General features: G+C 41.0%; 1 protein-coding gene across 2 annotated transcripts in view; it reads left to right on the forward strand.

Annotated features, from left to right (window-relative positions):
• The window catches only part of HERC2 (HECT and RLD domain containing E3 ubiquitin protein ligase 2), a 204,370-nt gene extending 177,547 nt beyond the window's left edge, over window positions 1-26,823 (forward strand). For both annotated transcript variants that reach the window (XM_079128427.1, XM_079128428.1), the window contains exons 80-93: window positions 5,596-5,773; window positions 7,231-7,392; window positions 9,189-9,280; window positions 9,491-9,630; window positions 13,104-13,291; window positions 13,715-13,912; window positions 16,596-16,679; window positions 20,719-20,860; window positions 21,048-21,242; window positions 22,032-22,144; window positions 22,768-22,958; window positions 24,105-24,210; window positions 24,514-24,726; window positions 25,839-26,823. In XM_079128427.1, the coding sequence (XP_078984553.1) occupies window positions 5,596-5,773; window positions 7,231-7,392; window positions 9,189-9,280; window positions 9,491-9,630; window positions 13,104-13,291; window positions 13,715-13,912; window positions 16,596-16,679; window positions 20,719-20,860; window positions 21,048-21,242; window positions 22,032-22,144; window positions 22,768-22,958; window positions 24,105-24,210; window positions 24,514-24,726; window positions 25,839-26,111 (2,275 nt within the window). In that variant the 3' untranslated portion in view covers window positions 26,112-26,823. The remainder of the gene's footprint in view (window positions 1-5,595; window positions 5,774-7,230; window positions 7,393-9,188; window positions 9,281-9,490; window positions 9,631-13,103; window positions 13,292-13,714; window positions 13,913-16,595; window positions 16,680-20,718; window positions 20,861-21,047; window positions 21,243-22,031; window positions 22,145-22,767; window positions 22,959-24,104; window positions 24,211-24,513; window positions 24,727-25,838) is intronic.
• Window positions 26,824-27,491: the final 668 nt, after the last annotated feature.

Consider the following 27,491-nt stretch of genomic DNA (forward strand, 5'->3'; position numbering starts at 1 on the left):
AAGCAATTATTTTAACCATGTGCTATATCTTCAAGAAGGTAGAGAGAAACTTGAATGTGTTAGGTAATGCCTAGAAAATATGTAAATGCTCAAATCAAACTCCTGAAGATGAAGAATACAATGTCAGCGATATAAAGTATATTGGATGGAATTAATGACAGATTAGACATTGTAGAAGAAAAGGTCATTCTCAAAGTAGAAACTGTCCAGGGTGAAACATTAAAAAAGTAATAATAAATAAAGGGTATACAAACGAACAGAACACTAACAAACTATGGAACAACTTTAAATGGCCTAATACGTTCATAATTAGAGTCACCAAAGGAGGGGAAATGGGTATTTGGAAGAAATAGAATGGAGTTTAGTGAAATCACGACATAGTCAATCAAAAGAAAGCAGAAAAAGAGGAAAAATTCAACAAGGAACACATGGGACAAGTAGAAAACATATAGCAAGATGTTGATCTAAACTCAATTATACTGATAATCACATCAAATGAAATTATCTGAACACCCGAATTAGAAGTCAGAGATTATCAGAATGGAAATACAAGCAAGATCAAACAAATGCTGCTTACAGTGATCCCACCTTAAATATAGATGTATAAATAGACTAAAATCAAAAGGATGGAAAAATATACCTTGCTAAAACTAATGAAAAGAAACTAGAATGCCCATATTAATATCATGCAAAGGAGGTTTTACAGTAAATAATATTGATAGGGATTAAAAGAGTAATTACTTAGTGATGAAGTAGTTTATCAAAAGGACATAATAATTAAACAAATATTAATTCTAAACACCTAATAATAGACATATCAAGTAAATAAAATTTTAAAAAATATTAGAACCCCAAAGAAAAATCAACAAACCCACAATTGCAGTCACAGATGTTAATACCCTTCCTTTCATAATTGATAAAATAAGTAAATAAGGATAGAATATTTGAATAACTGTCAATTAACTTGACCTAATTTTAAAAACACTGTACTAGACAGAAGTACATTTCTTTCCTTATGCACATAGAACACCTACCATTATAGGCTATGATTTGGACCATAAAACAAATTTTATATATCAAAAGGATTCAAGTTAACCAAAGTATATTCTCTGTTCACAAGGAATTATGTTAGAAATTATCAACAAACATATCTCTAGAAAAATTCCCCCAATATTTAGAAAATAAATAAAACACTTCTAAATAACTGATGCATTAAAGAATGAATCAGAAAATAAATGAGAAGTAATTTTGAGCAGAGTGGAAATGGAACAGCATATCAAAATGTATGAAGTCCAGCAAAAGCAGTGCTTAGAAGGAAATTTCTAGCACAAAATACATATTTTTAAAGTGCAGGACTGGGAAGATAGCTCAGCTGGTAGAATGCTTGTCTTGCAAGCACAAGGCCCTGGGCTTGAACTCCAGTACCGCAAAAAAAAAAAAAAAAAAAAAGTGCAAAGTGCTCTTAAAACCATGATATCTGCCTGGAGATACTATGATAAGAAGGGCAGATGCAGTCCAAAGGAAGCAGAAGAGAGGGAATAAGAAAAATCAGAGCAGAAACCCATGACATAGACCCTCCCCACACACACACACACAAAGGGGAAAATCATGAGAAACAAAAACTGGTTCTTTGAGGCAAATATAATCAATAAAGCCTCCATCTTGACTGATAAGAAAGAAATTATCAATTGTAGGAATATTAGGAATGAAGGAGTTTTGATCACCACAAGGTGTGCAGATGTTAAAGGATTTAAAAGATCACAAAATATAAAAGATTTAAAAGATCACAAAATATAAGGATACAAAGAACCTTAACTTTTTAGAAGAGTTGTGCAAATTCCTCAAAAGTCACATATTCCTCAGAAAATGAATTTGCTGTAGACAAATGTCCAGCACAAATCACTGGTGATTTTTAACATGTAGATAATTCCATTTCTTCATAAACATTTTCAGAAAATTGAAAAGGAAGGAATTCTCTCCAATTTTGAAGATAGCTTTATTCAAACCAGATTCAGACATTATTAGGAAGATGTAGACCAATATCCCTCATGGACATAGATATAAAAATTCAGTGTTTTAGGAAATCAATTAAAAATAATACAAAAAAGATAATACAGTGTGACCAAGTGGAATTTATGCCAGAAATTGCAAGTTTGGTTCAACATTGGAACAATTAATGTAAAGAAGAAAACCACGTGATCATCTCAGTAGATGAAGGAGGGAAGAGCATTTGACAAACTCTTAACATCCATTTCTGGTAAAAACTTCCAGCAGTCAAGGAGTCAAAGATCCTTTTCTTTAACCTGATGAAGGGCATCTGTGTTAAACTTTCTTGGTACTTAGTGATGAGAGACTGAAACACTGCCCTTTCAGGATCAGACAAGGATGTCTGCTGTCACCACTTCTATTCAGCATTTACTGAGGTTTATTTAGTAAAGGCAGTTCAGCATTGTGAAGAAACAAAAAGACATTCAGATTGGAAAGAGAGTTAAAGCTGTTTTGCAGATAACAACATCTATGCAGAGAATCTGATGCATCTACAAAAGTTAGTAGAACTAATAAATGATGTTAACAGTATTGCAAGATAGAATATCCATACATAAGCCATCTGTACACATACTAATGTAATCAGAAAGTGAAACACCATTTACAGTGCTTTTGTCTCAAAATAAAAATATTCAGGGATAAATCTGACCAAAAAAAAAATGTGGATCACCTACAGACAGAAACTATAAAATACTGGTAAAGTTTTTCTGTTTGTTTGTTTTTTAAGTTCAGATATTTTTATTAACATTTTTTAAATGTTTTTTTTTTAACTGGGAGTTGAACCCAGAGGGTGCTGAGCCACATCCCCCTAGCCCATTTTTTAATCTTTTTATCTTGAGACAGGGTCTCGCTAAGTTGGTTAGGGCCTTGCTAAATTGCTGAGGCTGGCTTTGAACTTGTGATCCTCCTGCCTTAGCCTCCTGAGTCACTGGGATTACAAGTGTGAATATTTTTTTTTTTTAAATCTTTTTTGTAGTTGCAGATGAACAGCATGCCTTTATTTTATTTGTTTATTTTTATGTGGTGTTAAGGATCGAACCCAGTGCTTCACACATGCTAGGCAAGTGCTCTGCCACTGAGCTACAACCCCAGTCCAGTGTGAAGATTTTTATTTTTATTTTTATTAAAAATCATAAATTTACATAGGGCAATGTTGTTTGATTCATTCTGTTATTTTTTTCCCTTCCCACCCCTCTTTTCCCTCTATACATTCCTTTCTTCCTCCATTCTTACCACCCTCCTTATCCCTAACCCTAACACTAACCCCTCCTACCCCCCCCCATATGTCCTCAACCACTTATCAGCGAGATCATTCGTCCTTTAGTTTTTTGAGATTTTCTTATCTCACTTAGCATGATATCCTCCAATTTCATCCATTTGCCTGCAAATGCCATAATTTTATCATTCTTCATGGCAGAGTAATATTCCATTGTATATATATGCTACAGTTTCTTTATCCATTCATCAACTGAAGGGCATCTGGGTTGGTTCCACAATCTGGCTATAGTGAATTGAGCAGCTATGAACATTGATGTGGCTGTATCTCTGTAGTATGCTGATTTTAAGTCCTTTGGGTATAGGCCAAGGAGTGGGATAGCTGGGTCAAATGGTGGTTCCATTCCAAGCTTTCTGAGGAATCTCCATACTGCTTTCCAGAGTGGCTGCACTAGTTTACAACCCCACCAGCAATGTATGAGTGTACCTTTTTCCCCACATCCTCGCCAACACCTATTGTTGCTTATGTTCTTGATAATCGCCATTCTAATTGGGGTGAGATGAAATCTTAGGGTAGTGTTGATTTGCATTTCTCTTATTACTAGAGATGTTGAACATTTTTTCATATATCTGTTGATTGCTTGTAGATCTTCTTCTGTGAAGTGTCTGTTCATTTCCTTAGCCCATTTGTTGATTGGATTATTTGTATTCTTGGTGTAGAGTTTTTTGAGTTCTTTATAGATTCGGGATATTAGCGCTCTATCTGAAGTATGAGTGGCAAAGATATTCTCCCACTCTATAGGCTCTCTCTTCACATTACTGATAGTTTCCTTTGCTGAGAGAAAGCTTTTTAGTTTGAATCTATCCCAGTTGTTGATTCTTGCTTTTATTTCTTGGCTATGGGAGTCCTTTTTAAGGAAGTCTGCTCCTAAGCCAATAAGTTGAAGGTTTGGACCTACTTTTTCTTCTATAAGATGCAGAGTCTCTGGTCTGATTCTGAGGTCCTTGATCCATTGTGAGTTGCAGTGTGAAGGTTTTTAAAAGACCTAAAATTATGTGCAAATTAATATTTATTACCTTCAAAATAAGGAAAGGACTAAACTAGTCAAACAACTTTGAAATTGAGGAATAAAGTAGGAAGACTTGTACTGTCTGACTTCAAGCCTTGTTTTAAAACTGCGGTAAGGCAACCAAGGCAATGTAGTCTTAGCATAAAGAAGAAAGAAATATAGCAGACTAGAAGAATAAGGATGAAGTGAGTTTGAAAAGATGACACTTCTCACAGTCTCTGGTATACCATTTATAGAAGTACAAAAGCAATTCATTGAAGAAAAAAATAGTTTTTTTTCCATAATTGTTTGGAATAATTGGATTCCCTTATAGCAAGAAATGAACTTAAAATTTATACTGTACTATATCCAAACATTAAGTCAGAGTGAATCATGAGAGGAAACCTTTTGTGATCTTAGGTTAGACAAAGATTTTTCAGATTGAACTCCAAGACATGATTCATTGAAGAAAGCTAATTAGTCATCAAGGTAAAATATAAAACTGAAGACATAATAAATTGGACTTTGTAAAAATTATGAACTGTTCTCTGAAAAACATTGTGAAGAGAATAAAAAGATATGCTACATCCTGGGAAAAGATATTTATAGTCATTTAATCTGACTGAGGTGTGATAGCCAAAATATATAAAGAATTTTCAAAACTCAGTAAGAAAACTTGTTAGCCCTGTTTGCCACCTTTCAGGCCAGTAATAGTCATACTTTAAAACTTCTTAAATTAATTGTTGATTTATAGCAGACTGGGCAAACTATTTTAAGTAAAGGACTGGGTAGTAAATGTTTTAGGCTTTGCATATAATTTTTTTTTTTTTTTTTTTTTTTTTTTTTGTGGTGCCTGGGATTGAATGCAGGAGCTTGTGCATGCAATATAGGCACTCTACCAACTGAGCTATATCCCTAGCCCTGCATAGAATTTTTTAAAGTAACTTTTTAAAAACATAAAACTCATTCTCAGCTCATAGGCCTTTTAAAGTAGGCCATGGAACAGACTTAGCCCAGTGTGGGCAGTAGCTTCCCAACCCCTGATTTAGAACTGTGAAATTCAGGTGTCCTAAGGGAGATAGGTCAGAAATTATGCAATCTTGAGTTTAGGTTTGAATGATTCTTCTTGATTTAATAATTACTTGATTGGGACTGTGTGTGTTGAGTGGTACACATTGACTAGATGAACAGGAAACAAAACACTTAGTATTTAAAATATTTTAAAAAGTTTTCAAATATTTAAGAGTTGAAATTTGTTTGTTATATTTGATATCTTTTCTTGCAGTCCATGTGACCGCCCTCGTGTCATTGAATCTTTGAGAGGAATTGAAGTGGTTGACGTTGCTGCTGGTGGAGCCCATAGTGCCTGTGTCACGGCAGCTGGCGACCTCTACACGTGGGGCAAAGGCCGGTATGGCCGCCTGGGGCACAGCGACAGTGAGGATCAGTTAAAGCCAAAGCTGGTGAGAAGGTGCCACCTTCAAAAGCCCAGGCCCAAGCCCAAGTGGCTGCTCCCTCTGTAGTGTTAAAGTGGTATGGGGGTAGTGTGCTATTGTTATTATAGTTTTAAAATGTCAGAAATATTTCCCATTCTATATTTTTTTAATTTTGGTGTTGATGGTTAAAGGCTTAGTATTTATAACTAGGTTTACTTTGTGATAGAAATAAAAATTCTTGGTTATGCATTCATTCCATGGGCCATTTAAACAGTGGTATTTGAAATATTCTTTTATTTATACAATTGACCCTTGAACAACACTGGTTTGAAGTGTGTGGGTCCATTTATATTCAGAATTATTTTTTGGAGTTTTTTGAGAATTTGAAAAAACTCAGACAAACTGGGTAGCCTAGAAATATCAAAAAAAGTTAATAAATAGGTGTGTCATAAATGCACAAAATATACGAAGATAACAGTCTGTTTTATTATTTACTACCATAAAATATACACAAATCTATTATAAAAAGTTAAAATTTAGGGTTGGGGATGTAGCTTAGTGGGAGCAAGGACCTTAAGTCAATACCCAGCACTGCAAAAAAAAAGGTTGAATTTATCCAAACTGAGGCACACAAATATTTACAGACCATACATGGTACCATTTGAGGTTGAGAGAAATAAAAACAAACACAAGGTGCCATATTAAACATAACTGCTTAAAATTAACTATAGTACATAACCGTACTATTGTAATAATGACATAGCCACCTACTCTTGCTAATATGGTAAACAGTTATGTGTTTAAAATTCCATGTGACACTGGTCATCTCCATGTGATCAGTTCATCTCTATTTATTTTTTTATTTGTGGTGCTGGGGATTGAACCCAGGTCCTCAGTGCATGCTAGACACATGCTCTACCACAGAGCTACATTCCTAGTCCTACTTATCTTTTCTTTTAATTCATATCATAGTAAAAAGTGATCTCTTGGAATTTTTGTGTATTTTCTGCCGTTTATAATGCATTAACATGCAGTAAGGCTTCCAGTCAGTAGTAGGGTATTAGTAGTTAAACTTTTGGGGAGTAAAAAGTTACATGTGGATTATTGACTAATGGGGGGTGGCACCCCTAAACCCCATGTTGTTTTACTGTCAGCTATAATGATGAATGTTACTTGGCATCTACAAAATGCTTTGGCTTCTAGAAGGCCCAGTATCTTTGTGGTGATACAAAGGGGTAAATGAATAGTCTTCATTGCAGAGCAGAATTGGCTCATCAGGACACCGAGACTTGCTTCCTATAGTTTAGATTAGTATAATTTAAATAAAGTAAGATGTATTCTGTTTTGTCTCATAGAATTATTAAAATTATAAAGGCTTAAAATAGGCATCCTAGCAAAAAAGAATGGTAGCATTGTAAAGTTTTCTCTTTGATAAGCTTTCATTGTGTATGGCCAGTTAACCCAAGGTTCCTTTTTTTCTGAAGGTGGAGGCACTGCAGGGCCACCGTGTGGTAGACATTGCCTGTGGCAGTGGGGATGCCCAGACCCTCTGCCTCACCGATGATGACACCGTCTGGTCCTGGGGGGATGGGGACTATGGCAAGCTTGGCAGAGGAGGCAGTGATGGCTGCAAAGTGCCCATGAAGGTATTTCCTGTTTACATAGCCTCAGATTGACCATTGTTCTCCCACTCTGTGTGGTTCTCAGGGGCATTTTAACCTCATTTTTACCTTCTTCACAAAAAATATTTGGTAATCTGGTACAATGTGAGTGAAGGGCCCAGAGGAGTAAGATATTTTGAATGCCTTTTTGGGGAATGGATGTAATTCAGGTTTTACAGAGCCTCTGGTTTTATTTACTACATAGGCCTGCTTGAGAAATAGAGTAACACATTGTTCCCAATCCCTTCAGTTTACAGTGGTAGATAGATACCATGTCACACTCTAGTACTATGGGATGTACTAGAACTTACTGAAAGGGTTTATTATGTCTCTCTGGGCAGATACTCTGTAAGAAGCCCCATGAGGAAGCTGTCTAGTACCCTGAGTGCTGGGTCCCTTGCATTGCTCCACATGAGTTGAGGCAGTTTCTTAACTTTGCCAGCCTGATTTGCCATTGTCAGTGGGTGGTTGGTATAGGTTAAATGAGTTGATGTGTTTAGATCATGTACTTACCACTCAGCAGCCTGCAGTGCATGAGCACTGTGGTGGAGTAGAGCTGCTGTTCATGGGTGCTGTGAAAGGAAACTAGAACCTATCTGTGCCCAGGGTCTTCTCTTGTTGGGCTTGGAGAGTGCAGGTGCAAAACAGAGAACCACACTCTGTACAGGTACTCCTGGGAGCTCTGACCAGGTGGCGCACACCAGGTGCCTCTGAGCTAGGGGAAGAGCCTGGGCCCAACCATGTAGCTTTTCTTTCCAGAGTTGTGCTGCCTGCCCAATACAGTAGCTGTTGGTCACATGTGTCTGTTTAAGTTTAAATTTAATCAATTTAAATTAAATAAAATTAAAATTCACTCCCTTGGTCACTCTGACATTCTCAGTATCTACAAGTAGCTCAGGGTGGCTTCCTTTTCCATCATCTCTGGCACTTTTTCCAGTATAGGTAAGTAGATATTTTAGTTGCATTATAGGTTACAAATGTTTCCACAATGTGAAAAAAAAGGTCTCTTGTGGACTTTCCTGAGTAAGGAAGGTTTTATACACAGACTTTACACCTTCAAGGATTAGGATGGAGGAGCTGGAGAAAGATATCACCAAATCATTGTGAAAGGGATGGAAGTAGAGAAAGACTAGTTAAGAGAATGAATTCTTAATTAATTTAAATTTAAAATTAAATATGAGGTTATAAGTATGAGAAAACTCATAGAGGCAATAAGGAGCAGGGATAAGGAGTGTGCTGGGTAAGGAAAAGTGATGACCAGGGAGATGGGCTCCAGTGAGACCCTTTCATGCTGGATGTGGAAGGTCGGGCCCCATGCATACCAGACTGCATGACTAAGATCATGTTACTAAATTGACCCAGACAGATGGGCAGGACCCATGTGCTCCTGGCCATCTGTCTTGTTGCCTGTTGTTCCTTCCCTCTGGGCCTTAGGTTCTGAGAGAGTGTTGGAGGCAGGTAAGTAGATGCACAGGTATTGCTGAGGAGTGGTGCCTCCATGTCAGTTGAAATATCTTCTTTTTTGGTGACATGCATTGTGTCCCATTGTGCCTTGTGTTGGCGTGTCTGCCACCATCAGATGCTTCTGCCCACTTTCTGGGAGGACTTTGGGTAAGTGGAGTATGATTTTAAGTTGTGCTAAATATTCTACACAGGAGTGTGTATTCAGAGTTCTGTGTATTCAGAGTTCTTCCTAGACTTAGTTCAGTCTCAGTGTGGTTGCAGCAACTGCTGTAAGGACCTTGATGAAGTGTGTCTAATTGGACCTTTTCCCTTTCTAGATTGATTCTCTTACTGGCCTTGGCGTGATTAAAGTAGAATGTGGATCCCAGTTTTCTGTCGCCCTCACAAAGTCTGGAGCTGTTTATACTTGGTATGCAAGATTCTGTTTATTCCAATTAAAATCAGAAGAGATTTTTAACTAAAGCTGTGTTAACTACCTCTTTGTATACTAGAATGTAACTTCTGTGGCAGGCTTTTGTTTTCTTCTGCAACCTGGAACATAGAGTTTGCACCAGAAGGGTGGTGTGTAGTAAATGAGATAACTTTTCACTAGTAAATTCCATGCTTCCTTTGTGTGCAGGGGCAAAGGAGATTATCACAGACTGGGCCATGGATCTGATGACCATGTTCGAAGACCTCGGCAGGTCCAAGGGCTGCAGGGGAAGAAAGTCATTGCCATTGCCACTGGCTCTCTGCACTGTGTGTGCTGCACAGAGGATGGTAGGTGTGAGGTGTTTCCGAACTGAGGCCTGTAAATCTAAGAGAGCTGCATAGGAATAACGTGCTAGAAAAGGGAGGAGTGGTGCCAGGGGATTATGCTGTGTCCTGAGTGTCCATCAGCCCCTAGTGTCACACCTGTGAATATCTTATCTTATGGGGCTGTACAGACAAGAATTAACCAAGCTGTCTTTAGTAGCTATCCTCAGACAGGCCTGCTGTAGGGATGGTCCCCAGCTAAAAATCTGAATCTTAATCTGAAGAGAGGTCTCCATTCTCTAGATGGTGAGCATGGCTCACTGTGCCTGAACTGTTTTTTATAAGCAATGTGGTCTGTACTAAACCCAACTTTCTTCTGGAGTCTGGAGCTTGGTACATGCCAGGTAGAGGGCAGTTGCGTGATCAACCCCAATGAAAACCCTGGTTGTTGAATCTCTGATGAGCTTCCCTGGTATATAGCATTTCACACTTGTCTTTACACCTTGTTACTGTGGGAATTAAGCTTTTCCTGTGTGACCACGCTGGGAGATGACTCTGATGACTCTGGCAGCTTGTGCCAGATTTTCCCTGAGCTTTGCCCTAGGTGTCTTTTCCTTTTGTCTGATTTTGCTGTAATAAGTGGTAGCTATGAGTGCAACTACATGCTGAGTCTTGTGAATCACAGAACATGGGGTGGTCTTGGGGACTCTGATACAATGGCAAAAGGAATTTTCTAGATGAAATTAAGATTGCTAATCAAAAAAAAAAAAAAGAAAAAAGATCGCAAATCAGCCAACTTTCCAGTATGGAAATTATTTTGGGTTAATGGGTGAGTTCACCTGGAACCTTCAAATCAGTAAAGGAGGCTGAAGAGTTAGTTGAGATGTGGCTGGAGAGTTGCAGAAGTTTTCAAAGCATGTGATACTCATGTCCTACTGTTGCTGGCTATCAAGACACAGGAAGGGCCAGGGAATGGGGTGGTTTCTGGAGACTGGAACCATCTTTCAGCTGAAAACCAGCAAGGAAGCTGCACCTCAGTTCTATGAAGAACTGAATTCTACCAGCAACCTGAGGAACAAAGGAAATCCCTTAGGGCCTCCAGAGGTGAGACCCACATTGGACTTCTGACCAGCAGAAGTAAAAGATGTTAAGCGTATACTGTTTAAGCCAGGAAGGTTGTGGTGATTTGCCATAGCAGCGATGGAACATGAATGCTTCAGCTTTCAAAAGACACATTGTGCTCCATTTTACAGCCTTTGGTTAATTATATAAACATGCACTCTTAATAATTTCATTGATGGAGGAGTTTCATGTATGAATAAGCAAATTTTATGGCTTGTGGTAGAATGACATTGTTCTTGATGAAGGACTTAAAACATACTTTCATTTGATTAATTATTTTAAAATTTGAGACAAATTATAGAGAATAGTTACAAGTACCTTACCAAAAACTTCTGTATCTTGAATCATGTGAGAGTTAGTTGCTGTCCAGGTGCCTCATCCCCGAACATTGAGTGTGTATTTCCTACAATTAGGGATACCATGTCTCGTGATCTCAAATATGGCTGTCCAGCCGGAAAATTCATACTTGCCCTAGTTCCACCTGATACTTACTCCTGTTCATGGTACTTCATGTGTTATAGTGAGCTGTCACCTTCTTATCATGTCTCTTCTGCGATACTTCCTCATGTTGTCCCTGGTGTCATACTATGATGCTACCTCAGTCTTCCTGGGCTTTTTGAACCTTCATACTTTGGAAGGCTGTTTAATTCGTGGCCTGTTTTCAATTTGAGTTTTTATGATTTTTCTTCAGTAGCTTCAAGTTGTGTGTTTTTGATCTTCTTAATTCATCCTTTCAGGTTACTTACAGTTTCTCTTTTTACTGTCACTGTCATGGTACCCGAGGCCTCATTGATTAGAGCCTGGGAATGTGTGTGTAAACAATTTTGTGTTTATTTCTGTTTTTATACATGTATGTTGAAAACCACGAGTTCACCCTTGTCCTTTTCGGGACTATCAGGTTTATTCTAGTTTCTCTTTGCACACTTATAATTCCTTCCTCTTTTGGTGATAAACCTGGTTCCCATTATTCCTCATGTAATAGTTTGGTTGCTCCTTATTGTGTTCCTTCACCTTACTCTGAGCATTTCCACATGTAGATACATTGAGCTGACCTCCACCTGGCTACCTCCTGTGTGGAAGCCTCTCCTCACCTTGTGCTTGGACACTACCCAATAGGAGTGAACTATTGAGAGCAGGAAGGGGTGGCACATAAGCACACCACTGTCTGTGGCATAGGCATCAACTCCTTACAGAGTGCTGCTTACAGCTGCATGACAGCCTGAGGAGGCTTTGTGGATTTAAGAAGGCTGATGATGTTTCCTCAGAACATAAACCTTTTTTCTGTCCTGTCCAGAGACCTTACCCTTAGAATATTTTTATGGTTGTGTTCATGGTTGGATCTAATATGGTAAACTGGAAAGGATGATGATTCTCATGCATGATGACTCTTATGTCCAGAATCTGAATAACTATAGAAAGAATCATGTGTTCTTTGTGTGTGTGTGTGTGTGTGTGTGTGTGTGTGTGTGTGTGTCTGTGTGTGTGTGAGCTTTTCTACCTTATTACAGAGAAGAAGCCTTTATGTGGTCAGAAAATACAAGGTTGATCTTTTTTCTCTTCCTATGAAACGCTGTTCAAACAGCCAGAGTGAATTGTCTCAGTTCACTTCTTTTAAGTCCCATCACATTCACTTGGTTATGGTTGTCTTTGCTGAAAATCTGGCCCTTTAGTACACAGCAGTTCCAGAATGTCTCATTTTCATATATTGTATCCATGCACACCTCCTAAAAATGAGGTGCTACACTGACAGAACTTTACCATTTAGTTTCTTAAATGTAAAAAAGAAAATCCACAAAACACTCAACAAAATTTTCTTTGTTCATTGTAGCACTGTTTGTAATAAAATAACAAATGTTTGTGAATTTTTATGTGAAAATCATGTGTTCTTTTAACACATGGATTTTCTCCTAAAAACTGACTTTCCCCCCTCCATTTTACACGCAAGAGCAGTTTGGGTGTTAGGGATATTACCATTTGTTTAATATAATTCGTTCTGATTGAGAACTGCTACAGTTATTGTTCAGTACAGTTATCCATATGTTGAATCATGCTTGTGAGCCACACACACTAGTCCTATAAACTAATGAACTCAGGATATTGGATCTTTTAAGACCAGAGTCTTGTGCTCCTCATTAGAAAAGGCATGTTGGACATCAGAGACTATGGAGAGTATCAGGAAGTATACTTGCCTCTTGGTATGCATGATTTGATTGTGTTCACATCTAGGTTGTATGTGAAATTGATATTTAGGAAGAGGTGACCACCAACACTGAAATGAAGGCTACAAAAGTTGACATTGTGATGGGAAGATATTGGCATTTGTGCATTCACTGGTCGTGGGGTCCAACTTCTTATTCTAAATTCACTTCATTTAGGTGAAGTTTATACATGGGGTGACAATGATGAGGGACAACTAGGAGATGGGACAACAAATGCTATTCAGAGGCCTCGGTTGGTAGCTGCCCTTCAGGGTAAGAAGGTCAACCGTGTGGCCTGCGGCTCAGCCCACACCCTTGCCTGGTCGACCAGCAAGCCTGCCAGCGCTGGCAAGCTCCCTGCACAGGTCAGTGCTGCTTGGGCAGGTGGGTGGGGAGGTGAGTACGTTGTGACAGAGTTACCACCCATATGTTGGATCATGCATGTTTAGCCACACGTACTTCATATTTGCAAAGCCACATATTTACAGAGGTCTCTCATTGAAATAATTCATAATGTCACAAATCAGTGATTTTAAGATCCATCAATATGTTGCCTTCTTTATCTTGTGAAGTACACGGAATGATTCTAATAGTACATGCCTCACAAGTTTCATAGTAAATATCTAGTATATTATTCTAGAAGCAACACAGTAAGGTTTTGCAAACCAAACTCAAATTACAGTTCCCCCACTCCCCCCCCGATGGTGGATTTTCAGAATTCTTTTACAAACTGACTTTTCTGTGCCTTTGATGTCTAAGTTGACTTAGCACAATCTCAATGTTTTCAGGTCCCCATGGAATACAATCATTTGCAGGAGATCCCCATAATTGCTCTGAGGAATCGACTGCTGCTGCTTCATCACATCTCGGAACTCTTCTGCCCCTGCATCCCCATGTTTGACCTGGAGGGCTCGCTTGATGAAACTGGACTTGGGCCTTCTGTTGGCTTTGACACATTACGAGGGATCCTAATATCCCAGGGAAAGGTACTTTTGTAGAAATCTGTGGCATAGGTGATATGGGTATCTTCATTAAGCTTAATTCAGCAAAATTCCTCATACTGGGAATGTTGAATATAGAATTCAGTTCATTTGGTAAATGTTCCCCAAGTGTCCACTATGTGCCAATTTGTGTTTTGGGTAATTAGAATGTATCAATGAAAAACCAGATTAATTTCATTTGAAATGTGTACTAAAAATAGTATAGTGTTGCATTTTCCCCTTGGAATATCTTTCTCCCACTCACTCCCTGGATGGGAGCGTGGAGGTTCACAAAACTGATCCATTGTTGGTGTGTTGATTCTCTGTCTGTTGGTTTCATATCCTCTTTGTCACAGGAAGCAGACATAATGAGGTAATTGCTTCTCTCAGGGATGTCCGGCAGAGGGCGCCTAGAACTACAGATAGCTTAGATGCTTTGTGCTGAAATGTGTAAGGTACAGATTCTTTGCTGAATGATCATTGAATAGAAAGGAGTAAAATTGGGAATGAGGGTATCTGAAAGTCTCCAGGCAGGTTTTGACCCCTTAATATTTTTAATGATTAGAGATTCCTAGAAATGGAATGCCTGAGCTAGGTGTGGTGGCACACACTCATAATCCCAACTGAGGCCAGAGGATTCCAAGTTCAAAACTAGCCTCAGCAACTTAGTAAGACCCTGTCTAAAAATTAAAAAATAGAAAGGGATGGGAATGTAACTCAGGTTTTAAGAGTCCCTGCATTCAATCCCCAGTACCAAAAAAATAAAAAGAAAGAAATGGAATTCCCAATTCAGATGTTAAAGAGTTCCCATTCTGGAAGTTGTCAAGTTCCTGACAAGCAAGTTGATGAGATTATTTAGAAGGGGCTCTTTGTTTTATAGTAGGTTTTTTTATGTTTGTTTTTTGTTTTGTGGTGCTGGGGATTGAACCCAGGGCCTTGAGCATGCAAGGCAAACACTCTACCAACTGAGCTACATCCCCAGCCCCTAGTAGGGGGATTTTTATGTAAGCATAGAAGATGAGTTGAGCATCCCTCTAATCCTGAAGAGTCTGTGGACTCTGATATATTTTGTTATTAAGGGACAGGATCTATTCTGAATATATAATAAAATTTATTTGTTTTGGAGTTCTCTCCAAACAGATTATTTGTGTAGGATTGACTTTGTTTTCACTTGGCCAGAACAATTTCTGCTGAACAAGATGGATGCATGCATTGTACTTTCATGTGTACTTGAAGGTGCTGAGTGATAAGGGTTGTGATGAAGGGTAATATCCTTTCTCTGTTGATGGGAGTAGGAAGAAATTGTAGGCAGGTAAAACTGATATTAAACTTAAATTTCAACTACTTTAGAAATAAAAAGTAGCAAATATAACTACTTTCCCCTTTACTTTGTTTTGTCCTTCAAAGTGAAGGTAATAAAAGCCCTTCCTTAAAGAAAGAGAGTGAGAGGCAGGACTTCTGCACATAGAGTGAGTGTCCCCCAGAGTGAGTGTCCTGTGGCAGGCTCCCAGCTGAGGTCAGAGCAAGTGGGAGCCCCACAGGCAATGGCGTCCAGGCTCCTGTGCTGAGGCAGTAGCAGTGGGAAGGAGTACTGTGGGTAGCCTCTTCTGGAGAGGTTTGAGGTGTCAGAAACTGTGAGGTGGGAGGTGTTACTCTCTTCCATTCAGAGCAGCAAAGAGGGTGCTAGAGAAGGAATGGGTGGCAGTGGGTGATCCAAAGCAGTGGAATGCGCCCAGCAGGAGGAACTGCTCTGGGTGTGTTTGGGGCACACAGGAGAGCAGGTGGAGGGGGAACCATGCAGGTGGGGTGGTGATGGATGCCTCCCCAAACCCGCTCTGGATCTCTTTCTACCTCTGATTGTCTTTTGGGGCTGCTTATGGCCATACCTTCTGCCTTCAGGGATTGGAGTTCTCAGGCTCAGGATTTGCTGGAGGGCCCCCTGTGCTTCCATAGTACCCCTTACTGGAAGATGGCATTGTTCCACATGGCATAGAGGGCTAGGACCTCTCCCCACACCAGTGATTCTGTCTCTTTTTAGTGTCCCTCTTTTTAGAGCCCCCCTCCCTCCTCCTTTTGGCATGACTCTGCCCTCTTCCTGCACCCTGCCTGTATGGACGTGGCCGGCCTGCCTCCCTCTTGTGTGAGATTCAAGCCCTCACTGTGCCACGTGTGCTGTCCTGGCAGTATTTGCCCTGGGTACTCGGTTTTCTTTCAGCACATACAACATGCTTCACTTCCTGCTCTCTCTTCTGTGCCCCACCCCAGGCCTGGCTAGATTCTCAGGGTTCCTTAACTCACTTCTGCTTTGTGGCACAGCTAGTGGTTTTCACTCCAGGCTGCTGCTACTGGACTTGCTGGACTTGCTGTTTGGCAGGGAAGCCTTGGCCTTCTTTCCTGAGTCAGGGCAGGTGCTTGCCAGGTTCCTGACCTCTCTGCTCTGCCCAGCTCTTCCTGAGTGCTCTGCTTGTTTGCCCAGCTGTTGGCCTTGCTTGCCCTGCTGTGTACCCCTCTGTGTGCAATAGCACCAGGCTGTTCCCTCACAATTCGAGAAAGAAGTTGGCAGTTTACTATTCTTAAGGAAGTCTGACTTGCAGGAACAGAAGATTTTAAACAGATAATGTCTTTGATTTCTGCCTGGGCAATGCCAATGCTGTTTTCCTATTAATTCTGTTTGTTTGCCGTGTGTTAGGAGGCTGCTTTCCGAAAAGTGGTGCAGGCCACTATGGTGCGAGATCGTCAGCATGGTCCTGTTGTGGAATTGAACCGAATCCAGGTAACGTGGAGATTGTTAACTCAGTCTGAGGGTGTACAAGTGATACTTTTGTGGGTGCGAGGGACATCCCTTCAACCTGAATGGGGATGAAAGTACTTGTAGCCTGCCATCCCTGTGCCTAGGTATAAATAGGAGGTGCCTTCTTCCTCCTTGGCACTCCCTGTGCAATGACATTTTGATGCTGAGGCTACCAGGTAGGAACATAAATGTTTTACTTTATAGTAAAAGTGAAATTATTTCAGATAACCCAAAAGCACAAATACAAAGAAGTAAAAAAAGGGGAGAGTAAACTCAGCCACATTTCCACCACTACTGTTATTCCTTTTGGGGTATGTGTGTGTGCATTATAAGCAAAACTGGATCTCTTTTGTCACCTAATATTTTCCTACTTCATATGTCATTTGCACCTCTCAAACCGTTGGAGCAGGATTCTGCAGGACTGTCTGTTTTACAAGCTGCTTGCTGTTTTCTGGTTAGTGAAGCTCTGTGAGATTCCCCCTGGTGGGAACTGGAAGGCTGTACCCCTGTTTTTCTAATCCAGGCAGGGCTGTCTAAATTGTGTCTCTGGTCACACCACCACAGGTTAAGCTGAAAGAAGTAGAACGGGTCAAAGGCCTTTGATGCATATGTCCAATTACAGCTTGTGACAGTTCACATTCCTGTCAGCTACACCTGACTCTGGGAGTTTTCTTTTCTAATGTTATATGTCACAATTATTGATACTCTTAAGAAATAAAAAGCAGACTATTTTTGAACTTATACTGTTGCTAAGTGTGTATAAACTTATAGTTTAAAAAAAATTAAAAATAAAGAGAATCCTGGTCACTGATTTTAATAGTATGCAGTACTTGACATTTAATATGCAAATGAAATTGGCCTCATCCCTTGGATTTGAAACAACCATGAAGAACCAAATCTTTGTTCCTGAACCTTTGTATTAACACATGATTTTTTATCCTGATGTTGATTACATGACTAAAGATTTTTTTCAGAGTTGTACTTGGGGGCATTTTGAATTAAGACATCAAACTCTTGTCTTTTGTTGGATAACACATGTGACCATATTAGTAGAACTGGTCTTTCCACTAACGTCAGAGTATCTAATGCTAAGCTGTAGGTCAGTCAGCCAGTTCCACAGATAAATGGAATGTTTAATTAAGTTCACAAAAAAGCTTTTATTTCCATACCTCGGATGATCATTTTGATTTGCTCTGCATCATTAGGTCATAAATACTAAGTTCATAAGTTAAGAAAATCCAGTGACCGACAGTCCAGCACATATTTGCCTCAGGACCACACACAAGCTTCTTGGGGTCAGGTATGCTGAATGTGGGTGTCTAAGGCTGGAGGGCATCCATGAAGCCTGGAACCCAAGTTAGACACACTGTTTTGGTTCTCTTATCTCAGATTTTCAAGAATATCTCTTTGCTATATGTCTTTATATCTCTAAGCTTCAAAAATGTTTTAATTCATGATTGAAAGAAAGAACTGGGTAGATGGCAAGTAGATTTATAGTCAGTCTTTTTTAAAAGGCAGATAACACCCTTCAGTTCTTATGTGTAATATGGACTGATGCCTAGGGGCTGCTCAGGCACAGCCATAGCCCTTGGTCACCAGACTATTTGTAGTCCGGGACTTTGTGCTCCCTCCTGAGGCTAGAAAGTTCTCAGCATATGTGAGTTCTCAGTTTTTTGTTTTGTTTGGTTTTGTTTGGTTTGGTACTGGGTATTGAATTCAGAGGCACTCAACCAGTTAGCCACATCCCTAGCCTTATTTCGTATGTCGTTTAGAGACAAGGTCTCACTGAGTTGCTTTTTAGTGCCTCACTTTTGCTGAGGCTGGCTTTGAACTTGAGATCCTCCTGCCTCAGCCTCCTGAGCTGTTGGAATTACAGGCGTGTGTCACCATGCCAAGCACAGAAGTGTTTTTCAAACAAATTCAGAGCAGGGGGAAAACATTCAGTGAATCTAAGGTGAACACAGGACACCAGTACTGAGTCACAATGGCTTCGTGGTGCCTCTGCTCTGGCTTTCAAAGCTGTTGGTGATGTTGCCCAGCACCATCCTCCTATGGGGACCCTAGGGGAGGGACCCTCATGTGTCTGTGGATAATATTCCAGAGATGTTGGTATACAGTTCATCATCCTGGAGAGTTTTTGTTTGTTATGAATATGATTTATTTTTATAACAGGAAAACCTGAAAATCAGTGTCCTTTAAAAATTTTAATTACTTTAAAATTTATTATAGAATTAATACATGCTCATTTCTGAAAATTTAGAAAATTCAGGTTAAAGACAATTAAAATCATCTAACTAGAGAAAGCACTGTACATACGCAAGTTTATCCCCTTTCAGTGTTGAAACTGTTCACATGGCCATTGTTTGCTGAAGGGTGCATGGTCTCTGCTAGTCAGTACTGTCAGCAGAGGGGAGGCAGTACAGTGGTGGGACTGGAAGCTGGGTCTCCCTCTCATCACTCATGTGACAGCTGTAACATTGTGAACACTTTCCTTTTCTGTAATTCAGTCTCCTCTGAGGATAATGGATACCTTAAAGAATTGCTGTGAGGTTTAAAGGATATAGCATTTGTGGACACTAGTATGTGGCTCAGAGAAAAGTTCATTCTATAGGAAAGTATTACTTTTAGTGTCACTTTTCGTAATATTTCTAGTCTCAGTTATGGTTATTTGTGCAAATTAGCTGTTCACATTGAACTTAAAACTCAAAGTTGTTAAAAATGGCAAGGGTTTTCCTGGGAGTCAGCATGAAAATACATTCCTGTGACTGTTTTTCATTCCTCTTTTCATGTTGTCATCATCTGACTGACCTTCCCAGATGATTGTGCACTACAGCCTGGGCTGACAACTGTAGGGGAAACTGAGAACACCAACATCAGGGCTTTAAAGTCCTATATCCCATCTGTTCAGATCTTAGCTTAGAGTGACAGCTGTAGGCATGAAAATTGATAGTACATGTGGGGGTGACTCAGTGACCCAGGGTTGGACTTGGAGTCAGTACAGTGGGTGGATGAGGGGAGGGAGGTGTTGTTCTGACTGAGGTAATGTGTCTGGTATTGCTCTTGAGAGCCTGTTGGCATGAATCTTTGAGTACTGGGAATCTGTCCTAGTCTACTAGGAGGGCAGCTTTTGAAGTTACTGGTACCTTATTCCATGGAGGTGTGGCAGTATAGTTCAGTAGTTGGTTGTGACTGAAGTTATAAAACATGAGGATCTGTGTGAGCACATTATGGTCATAAGCTGCCCTCTGCCCTATGTGAGCAGCAGTGATAGCATGTGTCATTGTTGGAAGGTGTATTTGTTCAGACTACCAATCCGGGGGCTGCTCTTGCACATCACTGATGACATGCTGATTGGGGTGAGGGGGTGGTGGCCTTGGAAGCGCAAAGTAGAGTGCCCTGGATAGTTGGTTTTCACAGCACCCATGATAGGAGATGCATGCTGCCTCCTCACATACCACATCAGGATGAGAGGCCATAGAATTTGGTCTCTGAGGTCCTCCAAGGGTTTGAGGTACAAGAGATGAAGGAAATGAGTCAATCTTGGAGCTGTAGTGAGGGCTTAGGAAAAGCAAGGTGCAGGGTTACTCATAAGTCCTTTCTGTTTCCACAAAGATTTGCTTTAATTGTTTGCCAGGTTCTTTTTTTTTGGGGGGGGGGGGGGTGTTGCTGGGGATTGAACCCAGGGCCTTGTGCTTACAAGGCAAGCACTCTACCAACTGAGCTACCTCCCCAGCCCCCGCCAAGTTCTTACAGTGGCTGTGAGGTGTGAGTGCAACCCCTGTGGGGTCTGCTCATGCTGGCCCTTCAGGTTTACAGATGTTAGAGGAGGCTCTATAGGCAGTGGGCTAGGCCAGCATCCAGGTTCAGGGAGAGCAAATTATCTCTCTGTAAGCAGAACAGAGTAGTAAAGGGTAGAGTCAGGGGAGAGGCCTGAGGGCCTAGTGTTCTCCACAGGTGCATGCCAGGCTGTATGCATAGTGCCAAGCAGCTGTTTCATGTTTTCTTTCTTTCTTCTCTCTAGGTCAAGCGCTCCAGGAGTAAAGGCGGGTTAGCTGGCCCTGATGGCACCAAGTCTGTCTTTGGACAGATGTGTGCTAAGATGAGTTCCTTCAGTCCTGATAGCCTTCTCCTCCCTCACCGTGTCTGGAAAGTCAAGTTTGTGGGTGAGAAGTTGTTATGTGCTGGAGAATATGTGGCTTCCCTGAGGGGTGGACCTTGAGCCTGCGAGGGATTGTAGGCAGAAGGCACATACACGTGGATGCTGGGAGCCCCAGTGACTGTTTGCCTGGTGCTCTTCAGACAGGGTGGGAGTGGGCAGCCTGTATATTGTTGGTTCTCCTTTCCTACCAGGTGAATCTGTGGATGACTGTGGTGGTGGCTACAGCGAGTCCATAGCCGAGATCTGTGAAGAGCTGCAGAACGGACTCACTCCCCTTCTGATCGTGACACCCAATGGGAGGGATGAGTCTGGGGCCAACCGAGACTGCTACCTATTCAACCCAGCTGCTCGGGCGCCTGTGCACAGCAGCATGTTCCGCTTCTTGGGTGGGCCTTCTCAGTAGTCTGTGATATTGCATGGTCAGGTTTATGTTCACCCTTAAATTAGTTTAGTGTCTGCTCTGTCATGGAAGTGATAGTAGATGTTTTAAATATTTAGCTTTTGAGATCAATGAAAAAGATTTCTAATGTTTATTGTGGGTTTTGCCAATGTTATACGAGTGAACAAGGTGCTGTTAGTTCTGTGCCCAGCATTCGGGACTTGCTAGTGCTGACTTCAGAAACTGTAGCCCAGCCATGTGCAGCTGTGGGCTGAAAGAACCTGGTGGTCCACTGTGGCATGCTAAGGGCTGGAAGCAGCACTGGGGACTGAAAGAATCTGAAATAACTGTTTCTTCATTCTAAATATATTTGGAACTCAGGATCAGATAGGGTGGGGAGGTCTTGGCAGTGGGCTGGTCGCTCCCTTTTGACCTGTTAGGATCTTTGCATAGGGCTCCCAGCTCAATGTTCCACCACCATTCCCTGGCAGAACAACAGTCTTCTTGGAGAACCTTTAGCTCCGCTTTGCCATCAAAGGAACAAGAGCTGGCCTTAGTCTGACTTAGACCTATGTGTGGAAAGAATACGAAGAGTTAGAATCTCATCTTCTAGAACAAAAGGGAATAATGGAGTTGGGATTTTATGAGTGGGCCTAGATCTGTGAGTTTGGGTAATGCTGGCTTAGAAGGCACTGGGACCTTGGTACAGAGCCAGTGCTCTATGGTGTGAGTGAAGGAGAAGCAGTTTTGTCATCCATTTCAAGTATCTTCTGTCTCTTGTGTTTTGAATCATCAGGAGTATTACTGGGCATTGCCATCCGAACCGGGAGTCCGCTGAGCCTTAACCTCGCTGAGCCTGTGTGGAAGCAGCTGGCTGGAATGAGCCTCACCATTGCAGACCTCAGTGAGGTGACTCACCTGGGCTGTGTGGGGGTTCCCTGGGGTCTTGTTATAAGGCATAGCCTATTTTGGGGGATCTGGCCTCACTCATGCTCTAGGGTTTACTGAGGGCAGTGGCCACTGACCACCTTCCAGTCACAAAGAAGGTGTGTGGACGTGAGACTTGTTTGCTTCTAGACCTTGATTTACCATCTATTTTGTGGTGCTTTGCAACCTACAGTCCTGTCAGATAAGGAAGCTTACTGTCTTTTTCTTGTGCAAAAACTGAACTTTGGGGCAATGTCTCAGACTGGGGAGGGGATTGCTTGATGCGGGCAGCCATAGCCAGGCTTCCCCCTTTGCTGCCCGGTCCTTCATTCCACTGCTCAGGGGAGAATCTGTCACCCACCAGTTTCTGTTCTAAAGCAGTTAATTTTAAGAACTTTGCTGAATTATGAATTTGATAAGCTTCTCGGGTGAAGCACTTTCTTGTTGTGGCTTTCTTTTGTTTCTCGGTACATGTGATGTGCTTGCAACCTCGAGATACACCCTGAGGCAGACTAAGGCCTGCCGTGACTGAGTGTGCTTGGGAATACTGGAGTCTGATACAGGAACAAGCCTGATTAAACATGTGGACTCTTTCTCCTCAAAAGGTCGATAAAGATTTTATTCCTGGGCTCATGTATATCCGTGACAATGAAGCCACCTCAGAGGAGTTTGAAGCCATGAGCCTGCCTTTCACTGTGCCAAGCGCCAGTGGCCAGGACATCCAGCTGAGCTCCAAGTACACACATATCACCCTGGACAACCGTGCAGAATATGTCCGGCTGGCAATAAACTATAGGTTTGTGGTCATGTGTCCTCAGTTGCTTTGACTTACTAAACAGCAAAAGTAGCAGAAAATGGTTCTTTGGATGTCTACATTTTTTTTCACATAGAGGTGTCACAGAGAGCAAAACACTGATGCAGTTGACACTAGCTATAACTGATTTGTGGTCAGGAAGCTTATTTTGTGACCAGGAATCAGAGTAGTTACTATTGTCGTCTGAGTTTCCTGGCTCTAACTAGAATACTGAAGTAGATACAATCTCCCCATTTAGGGGACTGCCCCTGCATGCTTTCTTTTTAGCTCTGCAGAGATAGGGCTAGGTCTGGAGCTATGTGTGACAGAGCTGCCTCCACCAGGCCCAAATGTGTGCAGCCTTGGGCCATAGCTCAAGTGGAGTGTGGTAGGACAGCGACACCACAGCACCTTTCACTGCTTGGTGCATGTTGGTGGACTTTGCTTGCTGGACTCTCGTTGGGGGTGGTCCTGGTGAATGTCACATCTACCTTGGAGCTTTGACTGCAGTTACAAGCTATAGTCACACAGTCTGCTCCAGGGTCACACAGTTTCTGCTGTAATGTGACATGCTGCTGTTGGTCCTGCAGTCTGATTCTAACTCCTTGGGTTTCTTATGGATTTGAGAATTGTGTCTTGGAGTGCCTGTAACTTAGTAATTAGCCCATTGTGTTCCATTGTCCCACTTATGGGACAACTGTAAAAACTTACACTGAGTAACTAATATACCACTTATGGTGATTTTGAAATAAATATTTATATTTTTAGAGTTCTATTTTGAGAAAAGTAACAGGTGAATGATTAGTGATAGTACTATTAATAATGTTATTAATAATGATAATAAATTATATAATAAACCTAGATGGATTTCCAGCTTATTTTAATGCACCTGTGCCCATTTCATTGAAATATTTATAGAATTGAAAACTTGGGATTTAATGGGTTAGGGTTATATTCTATGCCATTTAGATGGACTCAGTGTTGTGAGAAGCTCTGTAACTAGGTTTGCAAAGAACATGGATTTGTTGCCCAGAGTTGCTCCTCTCAGCCCTTCCCAGCTAGGTGTGTGATAGTACTGTGTGGTGAGGCTTGGTATCAGCAGAACAAAGTTATATGCCACCAAAGACAGAAGTGAGTTTTGTCTTCCAGACTCCATGAATTTGATGAGCAAGTGGCTGCCGTTCGGGAAGGGATGGCCCGAGTTGTGCCCGTCCCCCTTCTTTCTCTGTTCACTGGATACGAACTGGAGACAATGGTATGCCAGCCTGTGTGGTGCTGCCCTGAAACTGCCTTTTGCATCAGGATTACTAAGAAATTACTTAACTAAGAAATGAACCTAAGATAGGTCCATGAGTTTTGAATATAGTAAAAACACAGTGTCTGTCCCTCTTCCACCCACCCCATACAAGGTTGAAGAGGAGGGTTATGTTCATGTCTACCTGGGGCCCTTGGGACCTTCCCTCACCCCCAAACCAAGCCTGAGTAAAGAAGAAGATTGACAGATTGTTATTAAAAGTGTTGAGGTGTCAACCAGTCCTGATGGAGTGTCCTTTGGCAGGTTTGTGGCAGCCCAGACATACCACTGCATCTTTTGAAATCGGTGGCAACATATAAAGGAATTGAGCCCTCTGCATCCCTGATCCAGTGGTTCTGGGAGGTGATGGAGTCTTTCTCTAATACAGAGCGCTCTCTCTTCCTTCGCTTTGTGTGGGGCCGGACCAGGCTGCCCAGGACCATTGCAGACTTCCGGGGTAGAGACTTCGTCATCCAGGTGGGCTTGTCTTTGAGCTCATGGGGTGTTGGCTGGTGTTAGTTGAAGTGATGTGTCCCTTGCACTTAATCCCACAGCAGACTGAAAAATGGTCTCTTGTGTTTTCATAGAAACAAAAATTGAAAATATCCAACTTCTCTGATTTGAAGGATCAAAATTTTACTATCACAAGTCTTGAGTACCATTACTGATCTTAAGAAATGTGTTTGGCCATCACCAGAATATATTGCTGTTATGTCAGCATATTCTAGTTTTTGGACATATATATTATGTAAAGCATTTGCTTGATTATCTGGTTAAATTAGGTGAATCATTAAGTAATATGCTACTAACTGAGAAAAATGAGACTGCTACTCAGATTGAGAACAAGAATTTTACTTGAGGTTCTACCTCAGTGGGTTAATGGTGGAAAAACACTCAATCTGCCTTCTGACCAGTTTGGTGGAAAGACCTAACACTCCCCTCTCTGTGCTGAGACCCTGGTAGCAACAATCTTAGAGGGCTGAACCCAGTAGAGGGCTCCTCTCTCCCTGGCATGCTTGGAGGAATTAGGGATGGCTTTTCCCCAAGCACACCCTCACCTGGGTTAGGAAAATGTCCACCCTTCAGCGAAAACTTTGAGAACACGAATAGTTTTTCTCTCTAAAAGTAGGTTTTTCCTAGATTTTGTCCAAAATTCTTGCTACTTTCTAGTGTCCTAGTCTGTTGTGGCCAAATTGAGCAGGTGGCTTCGTGGAGGGCTTCCCTGTGTGGGTGAGTGTTGGGTCTAACTCCTGGGCCTGTGCCAGCCAGGAAAAAGTCTCACCTGTGCCAACAAGGGATGAGACATTCCGTATCTTTCTTCTAGGGATTGACTGGTAAAAAGTAATCATTGCAACACCTAATTGACTAATTGACTTTTTTTTTTTTTTTAAGCAAGTCCTGAGTTTGTTCCTTGTTATTTCTGAAATTGACTAGATTCTTTATTTTCTGGTACTTTGTTGTTCTTAGCCAAAAACTGATGAGAGTCAGTTTTTGTGAGAGTCAGGAATTTAATGAACACAGTAAAATAGATTTGTAATTTACCTATCCTTATATATAATCTCTGATTATTTGATATTCTTCATCAACAGGTCCTGGATAAATACAACCCTCCTGACCACTTCCTTCCTGAATCCTACACTTGTTTCTTTTTGCTGAAGTTGCCCAGGTATTCCTGTAAGCAGGTGCTAGAGGAGAAGCTGAAATACGCTATCCACTTTTGCAAATCCATAGACACAGATGATTACGCTCGCATAGCCCTCACCGGAGAGCCAGCTGCTGATGACAGCAGTGATGACTCAGATAACGAGGATGTGGATTCATTTGCTTCAGATTCTACACAAGATTATTTAACAGGACACTAAGATGAAGAAATGCCATCAGGTAGCAACAGGAGACTGAATAAGCAAAGCAGAGTACTGCTGTTTAGATCTGGCATGTCCTCAGAATATGTGGGAGGGAGGCAGAGTGACTGACCACCTGTGATCAGAAATGAATGGAATAATGATGGGAAAATCAAGTCTGTGCACGTGGAACACTATGTGAACACTTAACATCAACTTTTGAGACTTAAAGGATCTTCTCACCCATAATGCTGCATTACACATAGGACTCTGTGTTTACTAAAGTGTGTACATGTTTATATAAATTCTGAATTGCAGCATCCCAAAAATGAATAAAGCCTTTTTACTTGTGGGTGCAATAGATTTTTTCTTTCAAGTGTCGTGCATCGTCTTGATTGTATATTGAAAATACTGTGTAATAATTAAATCATATTATAAATATTTCAACTAATTTTACTCCAAATTTGTTTATTAAAAGCTTTTTGAGTATTATTATCAGTATTACCGAATGCATCCAGAGGTTATTTAAACAAAAATGAAAAACAAAAAGGCCATTTGATTCTCTCCCTTTTCTCCCCAGGTATACCATTTTAGCGTATGCATTATGTAATTTGAATTGAGGCCTTTCTGTGAACAATATCATAACTTCTATCATGGAAAGTGTACTATATATGTTTGTGTCATGTATATGCTGAAATTTTAATTCCCTATAAATAAAACATCTGTCACAAAATTGTAGGCTGAGCTTTCTTAACCAGTTAGTCTAGCTCTGGTGGATATGCTGCAACCAAAACACAAATTAATCTTCAATACATCAATGGTTAAGCCATTCCAGTCTTAGTTTAGACATTTTTGGTTAGAAAATCTAAATCTGTGACAGAGAAGTGATCATCAGAAGATTCTAAGGAGAACAGCTGGTATTGGTGGCCAAGAGATCAGGTTCCTTCCCTTGATTTCTTGCCCAGCTCTGTCCATCTTTATCTGGGTCCTGTTCCTATTGTGGTGGGCCAGGGATGTCCGTGGACTGGTTGGCTGTGGAGTCGGGTTTGAGCTGCTTGTGGGAAGCTCTCTGTAAAGGGAAGGACAGAGAATAGAGATGGAAGGCTGGCTGATGGGTCTAGTGCACTAGAACTTGAGGTCATTGGTACTGGTTGACACAAAAGTTTGTATTTCATGTTGAGATTTCTCTATTCAGGGACAGAATATTTGGCACTGGCATAGGAGAGCCAAACGTGGATAGCGTTTTCTGGGAACTTTTCAGTGATCAAATTGGGGAATGCCAGAATTGGTCCTGTTTTCTGCTTGGTTAAAATTTCCATAAGCTCTGTGCTTTTTTCTTTTTTTAATCACCAACTCTGGGTTGTCAGTTAACTTGTGCTGCATAACAAAAATATCCCCAAA

This window comes from Sciurus vulgaris (assembly GCF_902686455.1).
Source record: "Sciurus vulgaris genome assembly, chromosome: 2".
Lineage (NCBI taxonomy): Eukaryota > Metazoa > Chordata > Mammalia > Rodentia > Sciuridae > Sciurus > Sciurus vulgaris.